General features: G+C 41.7%; 1 protein-coding gene and 1 long non-coding RNA gene across 2 annotated transcripts in view; both read right to left on the minus strand.

The window, feature by feature from the left end:
- CDH13 (cadherin 13) overlaps window positions 1–27381 on the minus strand; it is an 813406-nt gene that overhangs the window by 581812 nt on the left and 204213 nt on the right. Inside the window, exon 2 of the mRNA XM_014536715.1 lies at window positions 19171–19282. Coding sequence (XP_014392201.1) covers window positions 19171–19282 — 112 coding nt within the window. The remainder of the gene's footprint in view (window positions 1–19170; window positions 19283–27381) is intronic.
- LOC106725456 lies at window positions 9749–11874 on the minus strand. Its single transcript, XR_001361347.1, has 2 exons — window positions 11724–11874; window positions 9749–9878 (listed from the first exon to the last, which is right to left on the minus strand). It is a non-coding gene; the product is annotated as an uncharacterized LOC106725456 (long non-coding RNA).

A 27381-nucleotide genomic window follows, 5' to 3' on the forward strand; every position in this document is an offset into this window, starting at 1 on the left:
ATATTAAATCTTTTTTAATTTTCTGAAAGTTTTAAATATAGACTGGGTCTGTAGAATACACTATCAAATGCAGTTGAATGAAAAAAATGTAAACCTATAAAAAAGAATGAATTGTCCTTAGGTGACTATGACTCAATCATAATTAGGCATAAACTAAATGAGATTTCTTTTCTCTTTTGAGAACTGTTTTTTTCAACTTCAGCATTTGATATCATGGAAATTTAGGTTGCATTTGTTATACAAGGAGCAAGAGAAAGAGTGTGTTGGCACAGGAATATTTTGTAAACACTTCCCAAAGCATCCAGCCCCTCCTTTTCCTAGTGCAAGGGTCAGCTGAAACAGCTTAACACACCTAAAATGTAACATGCTCCATCAGAGCAATAATTCATTCCCATGTTCAAGTCCCTGAGATGGATTTTGTCTTCACTCTCTAGAGTTAAAATGGATGAGTCAGGAAATTATTTATATGACTCAGCATTCTATTTATTATATTCCTTCAGAAATTGCTAGTCTATATTTTTATTTCATTAAAAAATTAAAATTATGTTTCTTTTCTGATCAGAAAAATATTTCTATTTTTACACAGTAAACTGCATCTACTTCATAATACTTTGAAGACTTTTATTCAAAACTAGAAGCCCGGTGCACAAAATTCGTGCATGGGAGGGGGGTGTGTCCCTCAGCCCAGCCTGCACCCTCTCCAATCTGGGACCCCTCAAGGGATGTCCTACTCCCCATTTAGGACCAATCTCACAATCCAGGACTCCTGGCACCCAACCACTCGCCTGCCTGCCTGCCTGCCTGCCTGCCTGCCTGATTGCCCCTAACCGCTTCAGCCTGCCAGCCTGATCACCGCCTAACCACTCGCCTGCCAGCCAGATTGATGCCTAACTGCTCCCCTGCTGGCCCGATTGCCTCTAACTGCCCTCCCTGCTGGCCTGGTCACCCCTAACTGCTCTTCCCTGTAGGCCTGGTTCCCCCCAACTGTCCTCCCATGCAGGCCTGATCACCCCCAACTGTCCTCCCTTTCAGGCCTGGTTTCTCGCAACTGCCCTCCCCTGCTGGCCTGGTCAACCCCAACTGCCCTGCCCTGCTGGCCTGGTTGCCCCTAACTGCCCTCCCCTGTAAGCCATCTTGTGGTGGCCATCTTGTGGCCACATGGGGGCAGCCAACTTGTGTGTTGGAGTGATGGTCAATTTGCATATTAGCTCTTTATTAGATTGGTGGGTAGACTGAGCTGAAAACTCACTTATACCTAAATTCATACAAAATAGATGCCTAAGAACACACATACCACACATAAGTAATCACATCTGAAAGTTAATAACAGGATAACTGGAAGATAAAAATTGGGTGGGTTACAGATTTTTAAACAATTTAAATTAGGGTAGCGCCATGCTCAGAAGGGGTGGGAGCTGGAAGAGAAGGGGGTGTATGGGCCACAAACCAGGTATTAGCTATAGTACCACAGGGGAGAAGTCAGACAGTGGCCTCCCTCTTTCTCACATTGTATCAGGTAACAACATTAGGAAGTGGGTGTCTGTCTCTAAGGGTAGCAGTGACTAATGGAAGCTATCTCGGGGCATACCAGATGGTTTTGTTTTCATAAGAGCAATGAACGACTTAATGCACATGTCAGTTTTCTCTTCAGGGTGAAGGATTTATTTCCCCAGTCTTAGGGGACAGCCTTAAGTTGTCAGCCCTCTAAGGAATTACTTTGGCTAAAGACCAACTTCTCCCTATGGTCATGTTCCCTTCCCACTACCCTCATCTAATGAGAGATCACCATTGAGCTATAAAGGCCTGGCTCCCTCGCCCAACTCAGGACCACTGTGAGGGCCACCCTGGTTTCAGAGTTCCCAGGGGAATTGGCCAAGCTTTTGGTGAGACTGCATCAGAGCCTAGCTTCATCTCTAGCCAAAGCTGCTTCCTTTCCCTCCCTTCCACAGGTAATGACTCCCAAAGCACTCCCTAAATAGCTTCCTGCACACCAATCTCCATCTCAGAGTCAGCTTTCTGGAGGCTTAAACCAATGACATAACCTAAAATGTAGGCCTGGGCCTGTAGTCCCAAACCCTTTCTTTTTTAAAAAAATATATTTTATTGATTTTTTACAGAGAGGAAGGGAGAGGGATAAAGAATCAGAAACATCGATGAGAAAGAAACATCGATCAGCTGCCTCCTGCACACCCCCAACTGGGAATGTGCCCGCAACCAAGGTACATGCCCTTGACAGGAATCGGACCTGGGACCTTTAAGTCCACAGGCCAATGCTCTATCCACTGAGCCAAACCGGTTAGGGCCAGACCCAAACCCTTTCACATAAGTCTTGGGTAAGCCCAGGCACTGAGTCACCCTTGAATATGTGACTTTTACAACCATATTAAACAAGAATAAAGAAAAACAATAGCAACAACAAAACACTGAGGTTGGAAATAATAAGGGCAAACTACATGTTCCATTGGAAAGAACTGACATTAACACGGGGAAATCTTTCCTAAAGAGGCACTGGGCAACATAGAGTAATGCATAAAGGCTTTAAAAATGTTCTCAGAGATTCTATCTCATTGGATTTTCATAGCTCCAGGAGCTGGGCATTATTCAACCGGTTCTACAGATGTAGAAACCGAGGTTCAGAGTGTGAACTCCCCCACTCCAGGCCAGGAATTGTATCTAAATCTTCTGAAGAATATCATCACAAAAGTAGAGTTGACCTTACTATCAATATTACTTTGAAGGGCTGATCAACTTGTAAAAATAACATCATATTGATACATAATAGAAAAATTGTTAATTCATAATTACAAGATGCTTTTCACCACTGTGAGCATGACAAGTTTGCTAATAGGCAGCACTGGCCATTGATTTGGGCTATTCGAATAGCAGCTGGCCTCCTTCAATCAACCAAGCAAGTGTTACCCATAACTAGGATGGACCTGGAAAATGTCCAAAAACAAAGCAATTTTCTACTTTCCATTTCTCTAAATCCATCACCAAAATAACAGAGCAAATGCTCCCATTCAAATCACTGTTCTATATGCTCAGGCTGAGCTAGCTGAAGGCCCCTGGCAGGCAAAACATTCAGTATCCACTTTAGTACCATCAATACATGAAGCAATCAACCCAGCCCAGTACTATGTAAATGTAACAGCAAACATTTTAATAATAAACTAAAGACATTCAGACCACTCAGCCAGGTCCTTGTGCAGAGAGCCAGTTTACTGGGGAATTGCGTGGGTAGCAGAGAAAGAGGGTGCCGCACTCAAGAGGCGAGTGACTCCCATTGCAAAGTGGAAAATATGTGGAGTGGCAGGGAGAGGCTGAACAAAATCTATCAGCATAGACCATTTACTCACAGAGCTCGCAGTGAGGTTTGGGAACCCATCATCAAATTATGTTAATTGATCTGAGTAGCTGCCATTTTCAGAGCAGTGGCTGTTTGTCAGCCTCAGATTTACCTTCAGCATCTCACTGAATGCTCGTCTCTTAGCAGAAATGGAAACTCAGAGGAGTTAAGTAATTTCCCCCAGGTCACAGAGATATGAAGGGTTAGAGCTGGCATTCAAATCTAGGTGTTTGTCTGCCAGAGATACTGTGAAATCCAGAGCTGGGGTGGTAATAAGATGTTCCAGACCGCTATACTTCAGGCAACACGGGCTCCTCTCTCTGGAACAGTGTGGAGCTGGTGTAGGCTGAATAAGAATAGGAGGAACACACCGGAAGTATCCATCATGGATGTAGCTGGTGTCATGATTATGGGGTGGGAGAAAACTATGTCAGCAAGTGAGAAAATAGAAAGCCCATTGTGGCCTCCAAGAAGTTAGGCATCTCATATAACACTGCAAAGTCTGTTGGCTGCCTCTTTTACAATGCTCAGAAAAGTCACATCTGACCTACTTTTCAATGTCTCAATCTTAGATACTCAGATGACACCTCTAAGAACATAAATATTGAAGATGAACTTTTGGTACTTTGCAGTGGGTAAAGATAAAAATACCAGATTTTAGTGCTCAATTCATCAATAACTTCCTAGAGGTTTGTAAATTCCCCAAAAGGCTGCCCCTTGCTCCCTGACTCCCTGCCAGTAGCCAGCATTAATGCCTCTCCCTCCACTCAAATTGATCTAGTCCCTGAGAACATTCTAAGGCAGGCAAGTGGTCAGAAGCCCCAACCCACAGGAGGGTTCAGGAATCATCTCTGCCCTCAACTCCTGGGTGGTTATAGAGTGGCTTCCAACCTTCTGTAAGCCTGGGTTTGTGCCTCAAGTAACAGGAACCATCCACTGGAATTTACTGTGTGCTTTTTTCAAATTTTCTTAGTTTTCCTCTCCCATCTTTGCCAGAGGCATCTGTTGCCTTAGGGAGGATTAGGATGTTGAATCAGGAATGCAAAGTGAAAGATTCAATATTCAGCCTAAAGACTTTAGCGAAACAAGTCTTGAAATCCAGGCTTTACCAAGAGAGAAAAGGGCTTTCTAATTTGCAAGCATTTAACCCTAAGCTTAGGTAGAGCTAATGTAGGATTTCATTGAGGAGAGGTTCCCACCCTCTCAGAGACCTTTTCAACTGGGTGAAGACAGAGATGCTGCTGGACAGTGAGACAAGATGGGAAGGGTCTCTGGATCCCAGAAGGTCTGGCTTTACTCAGAAAAGCCCATAACCATTAGGCTATGGAGCTTTATATTGTAAAGATGCACATTTTCCCAAGCATTTTACTCTCTTATTTCCCATGAGCTCAGCAGAATGAGAAAGAATTGTATATATTTCCACCTTCCCCTCTCCTCAACAAGAAAGGCAAGATTTGAGTCTTAGAGGCTCAGATCTTCCCTGGTCCCAGGTGAGAGTGAAAAGCATTTTGCATTCTGACAGTTCAAGAAGTTTCTTGGATGGATGGGGCAGAGGTGAGTGAAGCTCTGAAGCTTAGGGAGGACTGAATGAGTGCTTTCTTAGACTGGGAATAAGTTAGGCCCTGAGGTGTGTCTGCAGAACATTCACTGTGCATTTTCACATTTTAAAGGTCTGAGCAGTCCTCAGTTAGAAAACCAAATAAACAAAAAAATAGCATTCCCCAACCTTATTTAATTTTAAAACACTTTCCCACAGTTTTCCATCGACAGAGTTTTGGGAAGTTCTGACTTAGAACAAATACAAACTATTATGTACCCAGAACTGAGACCACTCCCATCAATATAGAATTGCTATTAAGATCAAGAACTGAGACCACCTCTGTCAACCTGTCTTGTTTTTTGCCCAAGAAAGATAAGACTACACCAGTACAAACTTCACTGTGTGTTCAGGAAATTCATGAAGATCAGTCTACCTGAGAGAATAGTTCTACCTGGGCAAACAGCTCATTTATCAAATAAATAAACAAATACATAAATAACACAAGACTTAGCTAAAGACCTTGCTAGTATGTCATGAGCTTTACCCAATGCCAGTTTCCTACCTGAAATCACAAGAGCCTAGAGCAGCGGTTCTCAACCTGTGGGTCTCAACCCCTTTGGGGGTCAAACAACCCTTTCACAGGGGTCGCCTAAGACCATCGGAAAACACATATATAATTACATATTGTTTTTGTGATTAATCACTATGCTTTAATTATGTTCAATTTGTAACAATGAAAATACATCCTGTATATCAGATATTTACATTACGATTCATAACAGTAGCAAAATTATAGTTATGAAGTAGCAACGAAAATAATTTTATGGTTGGGGGTCACCACAACATGAGGAACTGTATCAAAGGGTTGCAGCATTAGGAAGGTTGAGAACCACTGGCCTATAGCCTCCCCCGAACCCCATCAACATCCCCTCTGACTTCCACCTTCTGAATCATTGCTAAGATTCGGTCACGGTGGTGCTCTTCATGGAAGTGAGATTTAGTGAATGTACCTTTGCTCTATTCCCACAACTTGTCTGGTGATTTTTGAGGAATGTGTACCCTGAGCAGTTTGGCCAAATGACTAAAACCCGCGTCTTCAAGGAATTGGCTTCCAGTTGCTGGGCCTGTCTCCCAGATCACAGAGGGGGATTTTGACACCATTCCAAGTCAACGAGCTTTTCTTCCAAAACTGGAAGTTATGTGAAGCTCAGTTCCCATAAAGGTACCCAAGCATACAAGTGTGGCCCTCAGAACAGTGTCCAAACTCTTGTAAAGGGCCTATGACCAGATGAGCACAATGACTGAAAGCACTTTAATAGAGTAGTAGTATGCCTATTGAATCTAATTTCCTGAATGCTTATATTTGTATGTGTTGGTTTTTTATTTTCATTTTTATAGTAATAGTTTTTATTATATTGTTAAGAAAAAGTATTTAAAACTTCAAATTAAGGCAAAACTGTGCTTGGAAGTGAAGTTCTTTCAAAGTCAAATACAGGCATTACCTAACAGGTACAGTCAGGAATTATTTAATTCTCCAGGAAAATAGAATTTGTTCATCTCATTGAAAGTTGCATATTTAGTAAAATTATATGTTAATTTGTATATTTCTGCATATTAGAGATGCAAATAATATTCAGTAGAAAAAATAACTCCAATAGTTAGTTACTTGCCCTGTAGGACTTTATATGTTGCCCAATAAAATTATTCTAGTATTCCTTTATTATCAAATTGCCTATAAATACCTAGATCTTCAAATGTTCCTTGAGTCAAAATTATCATCTTATTGGCCTGTTTTTCACTGATGGATTTGGACTTGTGTTCACTTTAAATTTTTTAAATTTTTTATTGATTGATTGATTGATTGGAGAGAGAGAGAGAGAGAGAGAGAGAGAGATTTGTTGTTCCACTTATTTATGCATTCATTGGTTGATTCTTGAATGTGCCCTGACTGGGGATCGAACACCCCAACTGAGCTACCGGCCATGGCTTGGGCCTATGTTCACTTTATATTTCTATGATTAATGTTTCTAACTTATCAAAATTATAGGCTGACTTTTTTTTTTTTTAAGTGAAGTGCCAGTTTGAAATTCATGGAAACAAAACAAAAATAAAACAAAAGCTGGTCTTCTGCTCCAGAATGCTTGAAAACACTGTTCTAACTCTCTCTGGGTTTTCTTCCGCTGCTGAAATTCTTGGAACTTCCTTACTTGCTGATCTTTGTGAGGTCTTGTGATTCACGTCTTTGAATGAACCTGTGAGCTACACTATTTCCTTTCATTAAATCCCTGTGTTGAAAGTCTTGAGTTGGTGAGGGTTTATCAGAACTGATAAAGTCACGAAATTGTAATTGTAGCTGACACAGTACTTTCAAACAGAGAACACGCAACCTCTCCTTGGGCTATGCCCATCGCAAAAATGTGCCTGATCAGAAATGTACATGATGAGAGCAAAAAATTGAATTAGGCTATTCCCAAAGCAAAACAGGCAACTTTGGACATAAAACAATTTTTATACACATCTTCATCTTAGGCCTCACTCACCCTAGAAACTGCCTTGACCTTGATCCAAAATAAAAGAAACACCTAGAAGCTTAATCAGGGCTGCCATGCTCCTCCACCATTCTCCAATATGGACAAAGGCCTGGGTCTAGCCAGACCCTCCATGCCCCTGTGGACATTGGGAATGACCACTGGACCACATCCCCATGGGCATCCACCTGACACTTTCAGTTTCCCCTAATCTCAGTCCTCCCTGTTGTTAGTCTGTTTGCTTCTTTGGTGCCTGGAATTTAATGCTGAATCCCTTTTTTAGCCTGATTTATCCCCACTCACCCTCACTCTTCGTTTTTAATTCCACAAACTTCCTTCCACTGAAAAATGCAGTGCTAACCATATTCCTTGGAGGTTTAGACTCATAGTTTGAAGTGTTTTCAAGCACTAATTATTTCTTTCATGTTATTCAAAATCAATGTTTCCTCATTTGGAATTCCCTCTGCCCCCATGGAATTTAATGTATACATATGAAAATGAAAACCAATTTTAGCTAAAAATAGATCTTCTGGGCGGTCTCTGGAATCAGCTGACATACACAGTTAAGAGGGACCTGGATCGCTGACAACTGCTTGGGCTTCAATTGGGGATAAAACAGGCTGGTGCAGCAGTTGGCCACTTTTCAGGGTGGCCTGCCAACACATCATTTATCAAGTTGCTCACAAGTAGAAGCAGGGTCGGGGGGTGGTGTGAGGGGGGTGGCTGGGAACTGGAGGCTGGGCCACCACCACACCCAGCTGCCCCCAGAAGCAGCTGGGCCCTTAACAGGCCAACTAAGTGCCGAAGCTGGATTGAGGACTGACTTTTCAGGGGAATGCTCTCCTATGGAGTGCAGTCTCCAATTCTGAAATCCAAGAGGATCAGCACACGCTAACTGTTTTCATAACTCATCTGGCAGCAAAACCCAACCTGAACTAATATGATGGTATTTGTGGTCTTATTTATCCTACTTAGAGTGAATTTTCATGATTCACTGTAGAAATATCTGTTTTATTACAGGATGCTGCCCCAGAACCCTGGTGGAGTTGTACAATATACAGCATATGCACTTGATTAGTTTCCTAAATGCTGAAACACATAAACACATCTGGATCTAAGGTTGAAAAGAATCACTTCTCAAATGGTTTTCAGGAAGCATCCTTTTAACATTTAGCCCAAAGAGACCAAACATGAGGGAACAGTATGTGTGTATTGGAGAAGGGGGCTGGAGGGATGGAGGCACGTGTCCCTAAAGCATGAACATGCCTGAAAGGGAGACTTGGAGGGAATAGGAAGAACATGTGTTCCAGTTGAGAGGAGCCACATTTCATTGAAAATTCTCTGTGCCACCTTCAGTAAACAACAACAGTGCCCATTCCAAGAGCATCACTGTGCCCAATCCCCTCCCTGGCCTTATTCAGTCAAATGATAAAGACAACAACCTTTATACGTACACAGCCTGCATGTGGCAGGCACTGCCCTAACACTTCTGCATGTGTTTTCTTCATCAATCCTCCAAACATTACCTCCATTTTACAGATGAGAAAACTGAGGAGCTGAGAGGTTGAGTGACTGGAAATACTACCCATTGTAAGTGATGGAGGCAAGGAGTCCACACCGAGCGCCCTGTGAGGCTCTCGGGGACACCCCAGTCTGTTCTCAAAGGAAAGGACAGGAGCACTGGTGTGGGAGGAAACTGGATATAGCATTTCCTGTGGGGAGAGCATGCAGAGCCAGGGGATCAGAGCGTGTTTGCACCATCGGCACCTCCTTTGAGACACCGGATCCTTAAAGGAACCTTTATGCCCTAGTGGGATTATAAATCAGTTGATTAGAAGGGTAAAATGGTATCCCCTTTCCTGGATCACAGTAACTCAAAGTGAAAAACTATTCTCATCTTAGCGCTTTTACATTACTATCTGGTCCCTCTGCCTAAATGTTTACCAACCCAATCTCCCCCTGGCTGATTCCTTCCAGTAATTCAGGTCTCACTTCTCAGGGAAAACTTCTTTGGCACCCATTCATGTAGCAGCCCTCCAGAAACCTCTATTATAGGACTGACCTTGTCTTATTTCTTTCATAGCACTTACCTTCAGCTTTCACATATCATTTTCCTATTTCCTTAAGTGTTTATTTCTATCGTGCCTATCTCTTTCCCTCCACAAGAATAAAAGCTTCACCATAGAAGGCATCGTTTTTTTCTGATTCAAAGTTTTATCCTTTGTAGCTAGTACAGTGCCTGGGATAAAGTAAGTAACTATTCTGATTCACGTCCGTGGCTGGATGGAGTAGGACAGCATGAGATTTTATCACATGACTCAGAATGGCACACAATTTAAAACTTGTAAGTTGTTTATTTCTAGAATTTTACACTTAATGTTTTTAGACTGCGGTTGACTGTGGGTGACAGAAACTGAAGATAGCAGAACAGCAGATAAGAAGCGGACCATTGTATTCTTAATTCCTTGAAGAAAAATAGAGATACAGATATTTAGTCCAGCTCCGGAATCATGTGAGTACAGACACTCAACAAGTCAAAGAGTAAGGCCATATGGCAGCACTTAGAATGTGACAGCCTTAATGAGGCAGTCTGTTCACCAGCATCACCAGTGAGCAACCTGGCGTGATGGCTGTCCTCATTCCCTGCCACCTAAGAGACATGTCCATTTGCCTGTGTGCAGCAATCCAAAAATTCTCATGCACAGAGCACAGCCTGCAGTCATAAACTGTTAGTACTGGAAGGGGCCTGAGCGATAGAGGACAACACCCTCAGGTGGACTCGCTTGCTTTTGAAGGAAAGCCCAGCAACACTCCTTTCCTTCAAAGGACAGCCCTCTATTTCCCAGGTCTGGCCAATAGGGAAGCTAAATCTTCTGAGATATTGTGGTTGGTTCATGGATAGGCACTTGACCCAAGCTGGACCAAGAGAGTAAACCATGAGATGTTTGCCAGATACTTGGAAAAGAGATGCTCTGGGTTGTTAAGCAGGAGGAATAAAAGGCGGAGCTTCTGGTGGCCATCCTGGTGGGAATCCTCTGAGAGCGAAGGGTACCAATGCTACAGAAAGCAGAGCTGAGGAATGAAGGGCATGTGATAACACCTAGATGAGCATCTCCAGCCGTGGGCAAACTACGGCCCGCAGGCCGAATCCGGCCCGTTTGAAATGAATAAAACTAAAAAAAAAAAAGACCATACCCTTTTATGTAATGATGTTTACTTTGAATTTATATTAGTTCACACAAACACTCCATCCATGCTTTTGTTCCAGCCCTCCGGTCCAGTTTAAGAACCCATTGTGGCCCTCGAGTCAAAAAGTTTGCCCACCCCTGAGACACAGGTGTTCCTGAAGTCAGCTCAGACCCTATCTATATATAGATTAACATTTAATTCTCAGAATAAGTTATTGAGATTGCTATCATTATAACATTTATTTTCCAAATTAGAAAACTGAGGCACAGTGAGCTCCCCCCACCCCATAACTTACCCAAGATACTTAGTTGGTAATGGTCTGACCTTATATCGATTTGGATCCAGGCAGCCTGCCTCTGGGGTCTATGTTCTGGAGGCCAATATCCCAGAAGTTATGAATTTTTTTAAAGTTAAATTCTCAATGTTGACATGAGACGAAGTAACATACGCATAATAGGGCTGCAAGAGGGACAAGAAGAGCAGCAAGGATTAGAAAATCTATTTGAAGAAATAATGACAGAAAACTTCCCAGATATGGGGAAGAAAAAAGTTACACAAGTACAGAGAGTCCCAGGCACAAATTCCTTTCATGAAACACTCTAGACTCCCACAAGGAGAGCCAAACAGGACATATCTGTGGAGCAAATTTAGCCCAAGGGCCGACTGTGTGATTCCTCTGTCTATTTATTTCTCCCGTTCTCCTGATAAGAAAACTGATGCCAAGAGAGCTCCCCCTGCATCTGCATTCCTCACCTCCTCAGCCTTCTCACTCTGTCATTTCATGTTTCCCAAGCTTCAAAGTATAATTTAGGACCCAAGTCGAATGAGAGGATCGCTAGCATTTTATTATTACCCCCACTAACTTGTACATGTGTTCTTTTTATTTTGCAGTTACTTTATTATATCACTTTACATTTATGAAATGAGGTAGTTAGTATAATTCATTTATGGGAATCCTAATAAATATTAATTGACTGATTACTAGGTTGTTACAAACAGTTGGTGGGAGGAAAGGGCAAACATGTACACATATTACATTTCTATAGGACTCTGTTTAAATATAGGACAAATTCTCACTAATGCAAATAGGAGTCCCCATTCTGACCCAAAGTATAATCACCTTCATAATGATGGAGTGAATTAAGTGACATCAGAGTAATTTTTCTTGGCATATCACAACAGCTTAAAACAAATATACCACTTGACACTTCAACCTTAATCAGACCTTTCCGGACTGTAGTACTGGTAATGTTAAATAATTTCACTAATCAGTTCATCAGTCTCCCCACCTGAGAGCAAATACAAGTTAGTCGTGTGATGCACAACCAGAAAATGCAAATAACATTATCACTTTTTTAAAATCACTAAAACAAAAAAGGAAAACAAAATTTCTAAAGGTAAACAATATAGACAGACAAAAGCCCAAGTCAACCTGAACGCAGGAAACAGGCATTTGCCCACCTGCCAGGCAGGAAAGTTCACTCATTTATTACCAACCAAATGAAATCTTTCCAGTAGGGTCAAAAGGGCCTTTGTTTTGACATTTAATTCACTGGCGATGTATTTCTTCAGTTAGGATGCAAAACACCTCTCACGTTGCTTTTTCATTAATTGCCTTCATTTTTCAAGTTCCCTGTTTGATTTATAGTCAATTAAAAACACCCTCCAAAGCCCTGACTCATGTATGTTAAGTACAAATATGATTAATGCAATAGGATGCACTCTATGGATGACCTGCCACTAACCAAGGTCAGTGTCTATGTGGGATGACCAAGCAGTGCCTTGATTAAAGGAACTCATTGGGAAGGTGGAAAGCCAGGAATGCAGGGTCATGAATAATCTGGCACTGGATTCACCCAAAACAAGGGGAAAAAAGGCACTCTTTCTATATTTTTCTATATTACAGAGGAAGAATGAACTTAGCTATGGACAGAAAAAAATAAAATGAAATTCTCTCTTTATCTCATCCAGGTTGATAAATGTGGATGGGAAAATTAAGTGACAAATTTCCTTAACATGTTACCACCAACATAAACAAAAATTCCAAGACACTAGACTGGAACTCTGGATAAAAGCCAAGGCACTGAAAACCTGGGTTCCAATCTCGACATCACCAATTGTAAGCGGAACGAGCTTGGGTAGCCCAGCCTTAGTATCCTTACGTATGAAATGGGCACATAATGATTGTTATGAGGTTCCAGGGGCCCTCCACAGTTAGAGAATGCATAGTAAAGTCAGCTGTGAGGGCCACTGAGGCCGCCATAGTTAGCTCTGAGAGTGCCTTTTAAAAGTCCCAATATTTGTGCCCGGCCGGCTTGGCTCAGTGGTTGAGCATCCACCTATAAACCAGGAAGTCATGGTTTGATTCCCAGTCAGGGCATATGCCCAGGTTGCAGGCTCGATCCCCAATGTGGGGTGTGCAGGAGGCAGCTGATCAGTGATTCTCTCATCATTGATGTTTCCATCTTTCCCTTCCTCTCCCTTTCTCTCTGAAATTAATAAAAATATTTTTTAAAGTCCCAATATTTGTTCCTACTATACATACATATAGTATAATATATGCTATATTTTCTAAAATATATGCTCTCTTTTCTATCAGCATAGGCATGTAACCCTTCATGAAGAAATCTGTTGAGAGTTATTCCTGCCTTTCCAGAAAAAAACAAACATATTGAAACCTCAGAAGAATTACCAGAAAAGTCATGAGCAAAAAATATAATAGTAACCTAATGCATTAGATCAGTGATTTTCCACCAAAATGAGGTAAATAAGGACATCTTTGTACATTGTTTACAAAGAAAAGTTTACTCAAATTAAAGGACTCCCTTCTTTTCTGTAATTAGTCCTTACTCCTGTTTTGTTTTGTTTTTGGTGCCAAATGACCTATAAAAAAATTCTGGCCAAAGTAAATGGGGATATATCTTATTTATGTGCTTGTTTTTTCTTTCATATCCAGATGTAAGATAATGTTTTAAAATGCAGTCTTATCAATCCAAGATTAAAAAAAAGAAAAATCTACTGGCCCATGAAATTCAAATCCTAGAATCACTACTTTAGGTGTTTCTTTATCTCTTCAGATGTTTAATGCCCACAATTTATCTTCTAAATCACTTTGTTTAGATGGCCACTAAAAGGAAATTGAACCTATCATAACAACAAGAGCAATGATAGTAATAATAATAGCAGCTTCCATTTATTCATAGCTATGTTCTAAGCATTCTCCCATTAAGTATTGCATCAACTCTAGAAGTAAGGGCTGTCATTATCCATCTTAGAGAGATGATACAATTCAAACTCAGATGATTCAAATAAGTCACTCATGGTCACATAGTTAGCATGTGACTGTGCCATATGTTTAAACCCTAGTCAATGTGAGTTTACAACTGTGTGAGCTTAACCACAATATGATAATCATCAGGAGGATGCAATTGGAACCCATCCTTATCAGAACCATCAGAAGGTGAGGTCCCTCCCCTGTGTGTTTCCACCAGGGAGCAGGGTTAAGAAGCTGCCTGGCTCAGGGGAAGCATACCCTGATTAGAAAGGCAGCATTTAGTCACAGCTACATGACCTTGCTCACCTGCGAGACCTTTGTCCTCTCTCCCATGTAGGCCCAAGTTACTCTGAGATGGCTGCTTCCTTTGTGGTCTGTCTCTGTCTCTTCGGAAGTCTCTTTGCAACTTGGGTCACACTGCTTTTTGGGATCTGTACAGAGACTGTGAGCATGCACTAAACACGAGTGTTCTACATTTTCCAGCCTTGTTTGTAGTTAGGTTGCCTACATGACTAGGTGTGTCTAATAGCATGAAGTAGAAATGATACATGTCCCTTGTGAGCTAAGGTGGTTAAACATGTGGGGTGTCTTCCCCATACTCTTTTTTAAAAAATATTTTTTATTGATTTCAGAGAGGAAGGGAGAAGGAGAGAGATATAGAAACATCAATGATGAGAGAATCATTGATCGGCTGCCTCCTGCACACCCCACACTGGGAATGGAGCCCTCAACCTGAGCACGTACCCTGACCAGGAATTAAAATGTGATCTCCTGGATCATAGGTCAGTGCTCAAAGACTGGTTCATAGGTCGATGCTCAACCAATAAAGAGTATGGAGCCAAGCCCCCTTACTTTTCTATTGTCCCCCTGTCTTGCAGCTTGGAGGTATAAGAGTGATTGGAAGGTACAAGATGGCAGGACCAAGTTAGAAGTAGGATGGGTCCTCAAGTTCCCACTTGGAGGGCAGCCACTTGGAGGAGAACTACCCAGGAAAGCAGCCCAACCTGCATCCACATGATCTGAATGAAAAATAAATGTCTATTCTCTTAAGTCACTGGGGTTGTTTGACACCAAGCCTGTTCTGAGTAATGCAGGTCCTTTCTGAAGTGTAAATTCTTGTAAGTTTGCATTTTAGGTGAACTCAGATGTGGCTATTTCCCTCTGTGTATCCGTGTGGACCAAGAGGAGTAATCCATGAAGGATAAACAAGGTGGAAGAAAAGTGCTGACCTGAAGTGGCTGAGGGCCAATGGGTGTCCTTCGCTGGTAGTTGGAGATGTCTCCCACTAACAGAGGCTAGAGGATCATGATTTCCCTAGCAAATATGATGATCACAGGTCTGCCCCCAATGAGGGAGGTCTGTCACAGCTGACAGGACAGAGCAGAATGTGCTGTTCTGTATTCTCCATCACACCAGATAGGAGCTTATCACTTGGCCTTGTTCCATATCAGCTGGGTGGCTGGTCAGTTTTCCAGGCCAGCTATTCTTCTGGAGCCTGGGTGTCAACTAGGAGGCTAACACCAGAGTCACTACTCAAATCTCATGGTGCCAATATAGTGGGCACACCAACCAATGTTAGATAGTTCTGGGTGTCGAAGATCACGAGGGCCTCTTGCCACAAACCCATCGCAGATGCCTCCCTGAGACCGAAGACCTTGAATAAATGTCTCCTTCCTGGGTTTCTGCTTTCTTCCCCTTTCTTCTTGCCATACTCATCAAATATGGGAATAACCAAATATCTTCCCAGCTTACCTTTCAAGACTGAGATGAAGCCAGTAAAGTTTTGCCCAAGTTATCACGAGTTGGGGGCTTTGCTTCACACAGTGAGAGACCATGAAAGTGCTCCCCTGGTCACATTAAAGGAAACTGGGATGCCATGTTTTCATCCTAGAAGCTTGTTGAAAATGGTCTTTTAAAGACGAAAGCAAGTCTAGCTAGTGGAAAGGAGAGTAGAATAAAGAGTTATTGGGATGTGAAAAAAATAAAAGGCTTTAGAACAACTGAGAGAAAGATGTATTGAAGTGAAGAGTGAATAAAATATTAAGGAAATAAAAGGAGTGGAGGTGACCATTAGTAACAGTTAAAGTAGAAAAAGATAAGTCATTGAGAATTGAGGAGAAAGATGAAAAAAGATAAAAGGATATAGTACTGTCTGAACAAAGAGAGCAGGGAGCTGTGGACAGAATAAACATTTCCTGTAATTTGCTAAAAGCTGAACACAGAACCAGTGGAATATGAGCAGATGTATGGGGTATGAGCAGATGTACTAGGTCTGTCAGGCAAGGAGACAACACTATCAGATAACCATATAGAATAGTGAAAATTATAGACAACAATTGATTATGCTGTGTTTATACCTTCTGGAAATTCACAATGGTTGGAAATCAAAGCTCTTAAATAGGGCAAATATAAAGGAAAACTGGAAAGAGAAAATGATATAAGCCCAAGATAATGTTAGTAACCTGGTTTCTTTTAATATCTGTTATTACCTAGAATATCAGATTATATTTATATATCACTAAAATATCCAAAGCCATTTCCTGATCTCAACCTCCAATATCTAAGTATTTTAACACTTTCTGGTCTTGTTTGATCATTTTCCATTTTCATCCAGATGCTGACCTTATATCAATATAGTGTTCATGCTGACAGTACTCATCACTCAGTTTCTTAATCACATTTTTCAGAGACAGAAGGGTCTTGTGTTGAACTATGAGGAAATGCATGAAAGGACTGAGAATGAGAGAGGAAAAAGGAGCGGGGAGGCATGGAGAAGGGAGAAAGACTTAAAATGTTACTGAGTTAGGGAAAAAAGTTTACTCAGTATCTTGAGTTTGTATTCCCTCTTGGAAGTGGAATAGAGCAATTTCTTCTACTACTTCTGGAAATCCAGATTTTCCAAACACTATCCAACAGGCCATCTCCAATCTCTAAAAACTTTCTTCTTTATTCAGGCACAGTTAAACATATTCACAAGGTCTATACACATAATAACCTCTGTCCATTGCTTTGAGATGAACTCAAAAGTACCTAACTAGATCTGCTCCCTGTATTTTCAACCCTAATAATATATATGGACCTACAGTTTCACTGAGAGGGGGTTGTCAGACTTTGCTGACTATAATTCACACACAAAGTCACATATAAATATTTAAAATCCTCAATTCCCATATCACTGACTTTTCTTGAATGTGCTATCATCGATAATCAAACCAGTTCTATTTACCATTTACTAGCTTACACAGAACCAACAACCATAACCCACTTAATTACTGAGGGATTGAAAACACATACATACACACACACACACACACACACACACACACACACACTGGTGATATTGGAATGTACAGTATGGTTTAGTTTAAATTAAAAAGATCCCCCAAAGTATGATTGTTTCCAGCTTCTCAGCAGTGAATTAAAAGCTGTTTGGTGTAGTGAAGATTACAGAAGCAATCACATTTACTAGTATGAGCCTGCTTTGCATATCAACACTATTAATTTCCATACTCAGGGTGGCTTCACATTTCCACGTGTTAATATAGATACCATTTGGGATGATCACTGGAAAAAAAGAGAAGTGTTTGTGTGTGTGTGAGAGAGAGAGAGAGAGAGAGAGAGAGAGAGTGAGAGAGAAGAGCAGCTGATACAGATGAGAGGAGACCCAGAAAAATGGTTCTCATAAACCAAGTTTTGTTTGAAATATATTGATTCTGATTAATAGCAAAATCAAAAGACAAATGAGGGTTTCTGATGGCCTGACCCAGGAGTCACACTCAGGGATCAAATGAATATGAAATCGCATATTGGAATTCACTTATTGTGCCAGTCCTGCACAGTGTCATTACAGACTCTAATTATTGAAATGATTTCATTGGTGTAATTGCATCAAGATGTGCCTGGGCTTCACCTTGGATAGCTCCCTTGATGCTTGACATTGCATCTTCATTATTGTGTTCCTTTCAACTCTTAAACTGTGTTCCAGCCTCACAGAACAATCTACTCAAGCAGGCTGTCGTTGTTTTTTTAACTGTTCTTTAAAATGCCAGCCACAGCACAGGAATGAAGGAATGTGGGCCAGCCTCGAAGGCAAACCTGAGGCCAGAGGGGCAAATGTACAATTATCTTCCCTGAAGGGACCTCGGAGCATCTGACCAAATTACAACACTGTTTTCATATCCTTCATTCCAAAGTGTTAAAGAATAGTGCTCAAGAACCTACAATTAAATGGTTATTTGTCTACCATCAGTGGTAAATTCTACTCTGCTAAAGCTATTTTTGTTATGAGTTTAGCAATGTATTCCATGCTGTCATAAAGATTAAACAATATAATATCATCATTAAATAACATAAAGAGATTATAACCACAGGTCTGAGCATATTTTAAGGAAATTAAATGGAATTTGGGAAGATTTGAGTTTAATCCACAAATAGCCAGTAGAGGTTTTGACTCTTTTCTGAAAAACCATCTTATTAGCCTTAAGAAATATAGTGCCCAGTGAAATAAGCCAGTCAGAGAAAGACAAATACCATATGATCTTACTTATATGTGGAATCTAATGAACAAAATAAACTGATGAACAAGATAGAACCAGAGTCATAGATACATGGTACAGACTGACAAAAGTCAGAGGGGAGGTCCGAGGGGTGGGTGGTATAAAAAAAAAAGGTGAAGAGAATAGACAAAGAACATATATGCATAGCACATGGACACAGACAACAATGTGGTTAGGGCCAGAGGGAGGGAAGGGTGGGGTCTGGGTGGAGAGGAGCAAATGGGGGGGGGAGGAAATGAGGGACATCTGTAATAATGCCAACAATAAAAATAAACATTTTAAAATAAGGGTTTTGAGTTCCTATGCCTAAAAATTTCCAGAAGCCAACATCCTGCCCTCACCCTTATTTTGATCTAATGCTGTGAATGACATAATACAAGTAGGACAGTGGTCCACAGGAAGGCAATGGTTCTGCTTTCAGGGATCTGCCAGGCGAGATGAATTTCATTTCCTTTACACAGAATAGTACTCACATTGGAAGGTGGTGGTCCCCTTTTGTGGGAGTGGTTGGAAAATACTCACCAGTGATCAAATACTAAAAAGAGATACACATGACACTGTTCACCTCTAAGCTGGCAAGACCCTAATTCAAGACCATCCACTCTGGGTCAAGCAGAATGAGAATAATGGGCAGAAAAATGCTTAGTGTAAGGAATACCACATCCCGAGACATATTAACAGACATTGGTGAATTTAAATATGAGGATAGGCCAGAAATATCCAGTGACATTGCTTACAGTTCAGAATCGCCTGGTCCTCGATGAATTCCACTGGCTGATCGATGTGGAACAGTTTCTGCTGAAATCCAGGAGTGCAGTCCAAATCTTCTGCAGATGTTAGCAGCAGCACCTGAGAACACCAAAGCCATCAATATTTTAACATCAGCTCATGTGTTGGGCCTGCTTCCTTGTACCAAATCTGTGACTTTTAGAAATAAGCTGAGGATTTAATTTCATTTCCCAAATGAAGAGGTAAGTTGATACTTCTCCTGTGGTTGCCAACAATGTTGTTTTGGCAATGAGATTTGGAAAACGTGCAAATGGGAACAGCTGCAGCAGTTTCCATTCAGTTGCAGTTAAAGGAATAAGTTAGTCACATTTTTATACCTGCTAAGAATCTCACCACAGTTTCCATGTGTGAAATTTCATTACAAAATCTGTCAATTTTATACAATGCCCGAGTTAAAACCAACTTCGCTTTCATAGATGCGAAGGAGCATTGTCATCTGTGAGAGGAGGAAAACTAACTATTCCATTGGAAGTTACTTCTAAAAGGATTCTAGGGCCCACTAGACCTTCACAGTCCAAGATGGGGGCCATGACCACACATGGCTACAGAGCCCTTAAAATGTAGCTGGGCTGAAATTGTCAGTATAAAACACATGTTGGATTTTGAAGCCTGAATACCAAAAAGCAAAAATAAAGTAAAATACCTAATTAATCACTTTTATATGAATTACACATTGAAATTATAATGTTTTACAGATTGGACTAAATGTTATTAAGATTAATTTGACCACGTTTTTTACTTTTGTAAATTTGGCTGCTAGAACATTTAAAATTTACAATTGCTTCCAAAGCCTCAGCTTTGCCTTTGAAAGTCCTTGGGACACTTCATCCAGGGCTCAAAAACTTAGGGTATATATTTGGGAACCTAAAACGGCACACTCCTGAACAAGAGGCAATTTAGTAAGTAAGAAATAGTTGTAGGTTTAGTAGGCAAAGACTGTAAGACCTGTGAAGTTAGGGATCGCCTCTCTTCCCAAGCACCTACCACATAAGATACTCCATATACTCACATTATGACTGCTAACGTTTTCACCCCTTACTATATGTCCAGCACTGTGCTAAGTTTGCTGGATGCATTATCTCCTTTAGTCTCCACAAGCCCTGTGATGTATCTAGTGTAGGATACATTTTTACAGACAAGGAGCCTGGCATCCTCGTGCAGTTAACAATGCTTGCCCAAGGTCCTCCATTTAGGATGGCAGAGCCAGAGTTTGAATCCAGGTTTAAGGGTCCACTGTCAGAGCCCCTCTCATACCCCTCAGGCTTCCCACATGGCGTGGGACTTTGCATTATCTTCCTTGAGATATCTCTGTGACCTGTGGGAGGCTGCTTTACCTGAGCATGGTCCAGGCAGAGGGTTTTGGAAATTCATAACCTCAGGAGCAGCCTGTGACCAGAACTGATGAGAGCTGGTGCACACATACCCCGGCTCCCTGGCCCCTCAGGTGAGATAGCAGTTTCCACGTGGACTTGAGCTCCAGTTGCCCACAGTGGTATCTGACTTAATAACGCACCTTCCATTTGCTACCTTCTCTCCCTTGGCTCATTTCCTCATCCCTGTTGGTATTTTTCTGACATCACCTTCCAGATAAAACTACTTGCTCTCAAATCCTTGACTAGGTGTTTGCTTCTTGGAAAACCAAAATTTGATACCAGAACACAAATTCTTAACCACTGCACACAGGCTGTTGAAGGAAACTCATTACTATCCCCACCAGCAAACTCAAAGAAGTGTACAAAAGGTTGGAAGCTGTGGGACCAAGGCTTCTCTCTAAATACCAGCTTCTGAAATGCACTGAACCTCAAGGAACAAGAGCAACCATCAATCTCTGGAGGTTCGCGGTGCAGCCGGCCTAAGAAGCATCAGAGAAATTGCAACGGGAGAGTCATCACCCTGACCGACATCATCTTTCTAAAATCAAAGGGGGAAGGATGCTGTAGCCCAGTGCCCGTACAGTCCTGCTTGTAAAACGCCCCCTTGCTTTGAGAGCAGGCTCTGGTTAAATCACTGCTGAGGCAATCATAATGCTGACAACCCAGTGGCACACACAGAATGCAGATTCAGGACTCAGAATAATTAGCTGGCAATTTTGCAAGCAGAAGATCTATAACTGGCCAACATTAATTCAGTTAAACAGCAAATGGTCAAAGGTTGCCTCCAGGCACCCTGTGTCTACAATTACACATTAACCTTCTAATCAGCTCATTCTGCTCACAAATCCCAGACCAGTAAGCCAGTCATCCCCTAGGACCATCGGAGATGATGTTTCTCCAGGGATCCTGAGTGTAAGAAACCAGAACTGATGGAGAGTCTGGGTGAGTCCCCCATTCTTGTCTCTCTGCAGCTCACTCTGTCCTCATTCCTTGGCAGGTTCTATTCGGGATTCCTCTGGAGTCATAAAGGAAAAAGAAACCTTTTCCAACCGCTGATCCTCAGGGAGGGTGGGAATGGTGGGAGGCTCCAGCTTTGTTTTTGCAAATTCTTGGGTCACTTCATTGTCCAGTCAAAATTCAGGTTAAATGCTTAATAATATAAAAGCATGCAGCACTTCCACGGGCAGGGTGTGACTTAGCAAGGTAAGCACTAGTCGAGTGATTAATTTGCTCACTCCTCCCTGCCCTCACCCATCCACTTGTGCCCCAATACTCACTGAACTCCAGGGCTCAGTGAGCACTGGCTAGGGCGGGGGCGGGGGGTCCTGGAGCTCACAGAGAAGCCGTCAGTGCAGCAGTCAAAGCAACAACTCCAGAGTCACTTTAATGGTTCAAATCTGGGCCCTGTCCTTTACTGACTGGATGGTCTGCATTTTTCATGGTCCCTCTCTGTTTTCAAATCTAGAAAAACATGGGAAATAAGATGTGCACTGGGAGGGGCTGGTGGATTCAGTGGGCAGCTGCAGGTAAAGCAATCAGTGCCACGCGGAATGTAAGTAGTCAGTGTGTGCTGACCGTCAGTGTGGACTAGAAAAGGTGAGAGGCAGTAACAAGTCATAATTTAATGTATTGATTAAAATTCAATTTGACTTGAACGGAAATTATAGGTCTCTTCGGGAACATGTAAAAGCTGGGGACAGGGAGTCTAATTTCATAAAGAGGGATCAGAAACTAAACCCACAGCAAAAAGCATTCCTGCTTCCATCTCAAAGATGGGTCAGAATTAGCTGGGTAAATGGAGAGGAACATACATTTGTCTTTTTAACCAATAAGCTCTTTATTTTCACTTTAATTCCTTTGTGCCTCTATGGGTTTCACGTAACCCATCTCTGAATTGACAAAACTGTGTTTAAAAAAGAATCCAGACTACCTGGACATACTTTCCCCCAAACCCTCTTTAACTTCTCCAAGATATATGCTGTGAGCAACATTCCAAATGTGTCTTTAATGCCATGGCAATAATATTCTTTCTATGTGGTTCTTTTGTTCATTAATGCTTTTGCTTGCACCTCATAAACAAGAGGCAACCAATACATCTGTGAAAGCTCAGCAAAGATCAAATTTTATGATCACCAAAGGATTTCCATTACTTGAAAATTGCAATCAGTCTGCTTATGAAAGCAGATTCATGTTCAGACAGACGGTAAGCACAGGACAGAGCCACACTGGTTCTGTATGAATCCCCATCTACCAGCTGTGACCTCGGCCAAGTAACCCTGTAGCTTAGTTTCCTCAGATGGAAAATGGGAAAATAATAGCATCTTATACGTTATTATGAGGATTAAGTGAGTTAATATTGTAAAGAGCCTTATGTAATTGCTAAATCAATGTTTGCTCTTTTTATTATTAGTAGTATTACTATTTTTATATATTAGGTTTAAACCAATATACAGATTTACTGTTATTCTCCAGAACAGACATTTATAAATATCATCAAAATATTACTTTGTTGCTATTATAAAACTTTTCAGTTGTAGACTGTGCTCAGAAATATTCAAAGGGAAACAGCAGGAACCCGAACCAGGTGGAGGATGAGGAGGGAGTCTGCATCTCAGGGTCAGCTGCACAATAAGCACATCGGTTCCATTGTGAGCTGAGGCGCGCTGCTTTGGGAGGACTCCATGCAGCCTTTCAAATGGGAGCTCAGAGCTCCGTCCTCTGTGTAAAGCCACTGCCTTAAACGTATGCATGGATAGCAAATCCTCACATCAAGCTCTTTATACCCGCTTCTCTTCTTAGCTCCTGTTTCTTTGCTGCTATTCGGAGCTTTCTCTTTCAAACAGAAAAGGTTTTTGTTTATCCTGACAAGTACTGATTCAAGAACATAGCCAAGTTTGGAGTTTGCTTCCAGAAAGATGACTTTTTTTTCTGTCCCAGAGTACAGGTTGCCAACTGGCAGCATATGGGATGAACGTGGCCAGCCGAGGTGGTTGATTTAGCCACACCATCTGTCATAAACGTTAAATTATCATGTTATGTAGCGTACACCTGTCTGAGCTGCCCTTGTCCGCACCTCTCCCTATGTTATTGCTCCCACTCACTGACTCAACTATTCAATTGTCTGGCCCTCTAGGCTTGTGAGTTTGCCACTGTTTTAGACTTTGGAAATAGGCCCTTCAAGCAAAGAACTCTTGTCATGAGTCTCTAGTTTCTTGTCACAATAGTTCCCATAGCCGTGTGCTCTGTTGCAATAATTTTTGCCACGTGAGGATTTTCATTACTTCTAGGTCTGACACTTAAAATGCCTTCTCTTCTCCATCTGTGAAAATGGGAAGGAAGGACTTTCACGCTGGCAGAGTCACCCAACAGAAAGAGGTCAAGAGTCAGTCACTGCTTAGGGGACAAGCACCTGGGAGAACTGCCCCACAAGGAGCCTCCACGCGCAGGTGCAATCCCTGAGGCCTGGGGGTTTGCACAGCAGTGTGCCTGGCTGAGTGCACACCCAACAGGAAGGGATGGAGAAGAGGGCCCTCTACACCACGGCGTCACAAATACACCCCGGAGGCCAGGGGCAAACATCTGAACTGAAGAAACGCTTCACACAACTGTAATCAAACAGCCATAAATAAAAAGAAACTTCTTGCCACAAATAATTATTTCAGCAGGCTGTGGACAACCTCAGAGCTCATCCTCTCTTAAGTCAGCTCCAAAATGGTATTTTCCAAATGAACTCGCTAGTGTCTCCTGGCCCCTAGTTGTTTTTCTTTCACTGACTCACTCGCTCTTTGCTATCAGTGTGGATGGACAGTTACTTTATTCTTGACACAAAACACCTCTGCTTTACTCCTGTCCAAGTTGGTCTGTTGGAATCAGCTTGGAGGGGCTCAGATTGGCAGGGAAGAAAGGCTACTATCTCTGACTTGCAGGATATAAAAACGTTACAGCAATGTATTTTGATTGATTCTTTATTCTGCCAGAGATGAAAACCCAGAGTCCTGCAAGGGTTTATCAAGACGCACTGCCCACAGGGAAAGCATGGGGAAAAGAGATGCATTTGAACACAACACATACTTGTGTACATACACACACACACATTTGTGTACATACATGCACATGCTCAGCAGCACCTATTGGCACCCTCACTGTGTCAGTTCATGTCATCCACTCTCCCTCTGAACTGGAACTTTTCAAAATGTTCCTCATGTTTTAGAGCCCCAGGAACACAGAACACCTGCCACCTTCTTGGCTGTTAATGTAACTGACACTTAGAAATAATTCTTTGATGCTTGGGGAAATGTAAGGGAAGAAAGCTTCTAGTTTGGTGAGTCCTGATGTAGCCTTCATATACAATTTGAGATCCACATTCTAGACGTTATTTCTAAGTGAATGCTACTCAGTATCTTTTCCTCAAATTATTAAAAAGTAAGCTGCATAATAATGGCCTCTCAGAGATGTCCTAATCCCAGAATCTGTAACTATGTTAGATTACATGGCAATGAGGAGTTAAAAAATTGCTGACCTTAAAATAGAGTGATTATCCTGAATTAGTTAGATGTAATCACAAGGACCCTTGAAAATGGAAGAAAGAGTTGTAGAGTTAGAGAAGGAGATGTTACCATGAAAGCCAAGTCCCAGCGTTCTGGTGTGAGAAAGACGCAACCTGTCATTGCTGGCTTTGAAGGTGTAGGAAGGGGCCAGCCAAGAAATGCAAGAGAGCTCTAGAAACTGGGGGAAAGAGGGTAATACCCCTAGAGCCCCCAGAAGGAATACAGCCCTGTTGACATCTTGCTTTCACCCCACTGAGACTCATTTTAGACTCCTGGCCTTCAGAACTGCACGATAATCCCTGTGTTGTCCTCAGTTCCTGGGTGTGTGGCACTCGGTTACAGAAGCCACAGGCAATTCATAGGGTCTCCCACAGTGCTGGCCCCACTGCAGACACTCAGAAAGCACTGGTTCCTTATTTGGCTTGACCAGATATAAATATAATGGGGGGGAGGGGCACAGGAGGACAAGAAGAAGGAGGTATGAAGGGAAATTGAGAAGTGGGGGGGAAGAAAGGGAGATGGGAAAAGAGCCATGACTTTAGAACCCTTGGACAAAGCCATCAGAAAATCATGATATAGAAATAGTCTAAGTGCTCCATTCCTGAGCATAGATAGGCATAATCCCCTTTGTCTTAGAAATTGTTCCTTTCAAGTGTTGGGGCATTTTGATCCGCTGTTATGACAGGTAGTCATGTTCATTTTTTTTTCATTAATTCCCTTCATTAAAATTTAAAATTTTTATTATCTTCCAGGCCCTGGGCTAGATGCTTGAGATGAAGAAATGATCAAATCCCTGGGTAAACTTATTATCCAGAAGGAAATGTAGATATATAGGCAAATAACATAATGTGATATGATATGATATAAAAGTTTATATATATTGGGAATTAGGAAGTAGTACAAAGGAAAGATTCTCAAGCTAGACTACCTGGGTTCAAGTCACAATTTTACTACTTAGTTGCTGTGTGACCCTGGGCAAGTTACTAAACTTCTTTGTGCCTTAGTTTCCTCATTTGCACAATACAGCCAATAATTTTATCTACACTCATTGGCTGTGAGGTTCAATGAGTTAACATAAATCAAAATGTGTAAGATAGTAACTGGTTCACAACAAGTGCTACTTGCTACCATTTATTATTACTTACATTAATATACAGGAGTATATATAAAATGTTATGAATACACATAAGAAGGAACAACACACGCTTTAGCTGAGAAGAGAAACTGGGACCGTGTCACAGATATTGTGAAGATGACTGACATTTTTCAAGTGGCAAAGTATAAGAAAGCATGTTCCACCAGGGGGTTGGTAAGTGTAAGCACTGAGGCATGGCCGTTGAAGAAGCAGGGAGCAATTTGGCAGGGATAACAAGCTCTGGGCTGTTTTCAAGATTATTTGAAAATGTTTTTGTCTTCTCAAAACAGGATTAAATTGTCTAGGCATAACCTCCTCAAGTCTGGCTAAACAGAGCCAAAAATAATCCACTCCATGAAATCACAATTTTTGGCTAAATGAAATGAACTCTTTACTATTAATATTCCAGGATTAATCAACTAGACTCAATTGGTTAATTTTAAAAGAAAGATAGTTTTATAAGAATTTTAGTTATTCTAATTAGGAAGATTTGGTTGGCTGGCCCCTAACAGAAACAGGAGACTGGACTTGCCCTACCGTTGGTGATATTTCTGTCTACTTATGAAATTTTAGTGATTAGATTACTGGTGACAAATGCCAGATAGAACCTGCTTCCCTTAAGTTAAACAAAGGAGTCCCTATATGACACACCCTTGGGTGAGACTTAGCAGCCTCAGGAAGTTCAATTATGCAAATATTAAATACCTACTGTGTGCCAGTCCCTGGAAGACTTGTCTGGTCTCTACATAAAACCTTCAATCTATGGAGATAATAGGTAGGAGACTTACTAAATGAATAGGAATGAGGTTTGAGGATCAGCCCAATAGAAGATTGGTGCTTGAGTCTGTCACCTGGGCCAACCTCCCAACTCGGCCACTACTGCAGTGAGCAGTTCTCTAAGAGCTAGGACTAGCCCCACAGATGTCCGCAGTGTTTCCACGTTCCATTCTGAGGCTGCACCTACACTGCAGGAACCTGGTGAACGTGAAGCCAAGCAGAGCTGGGGAATGCAGAGGAGTTAATGTTTCCAGCACAGCCCTTGACCCTGGGAAATGGCAGCTGGTTAAATGCCCCAACTGCCTTCTTCCAGATGGAAGAAATTTA

The sequence above is a fragment of the Myotis brandtii genome, unplaced genomic scaffold (genome assembly GCF_000412655.1).
Source record: "Myotis brandtii unplaced genomic scaffold, ASM41265v1 scaffold165, whole genome shotgun sequence".
Lineage (NCBI taxonomy): Eukaryota > Metazoa > Chordata > Mammalia > Chiroptera > Vespertilionidae > Myotis > Myotis brandtii.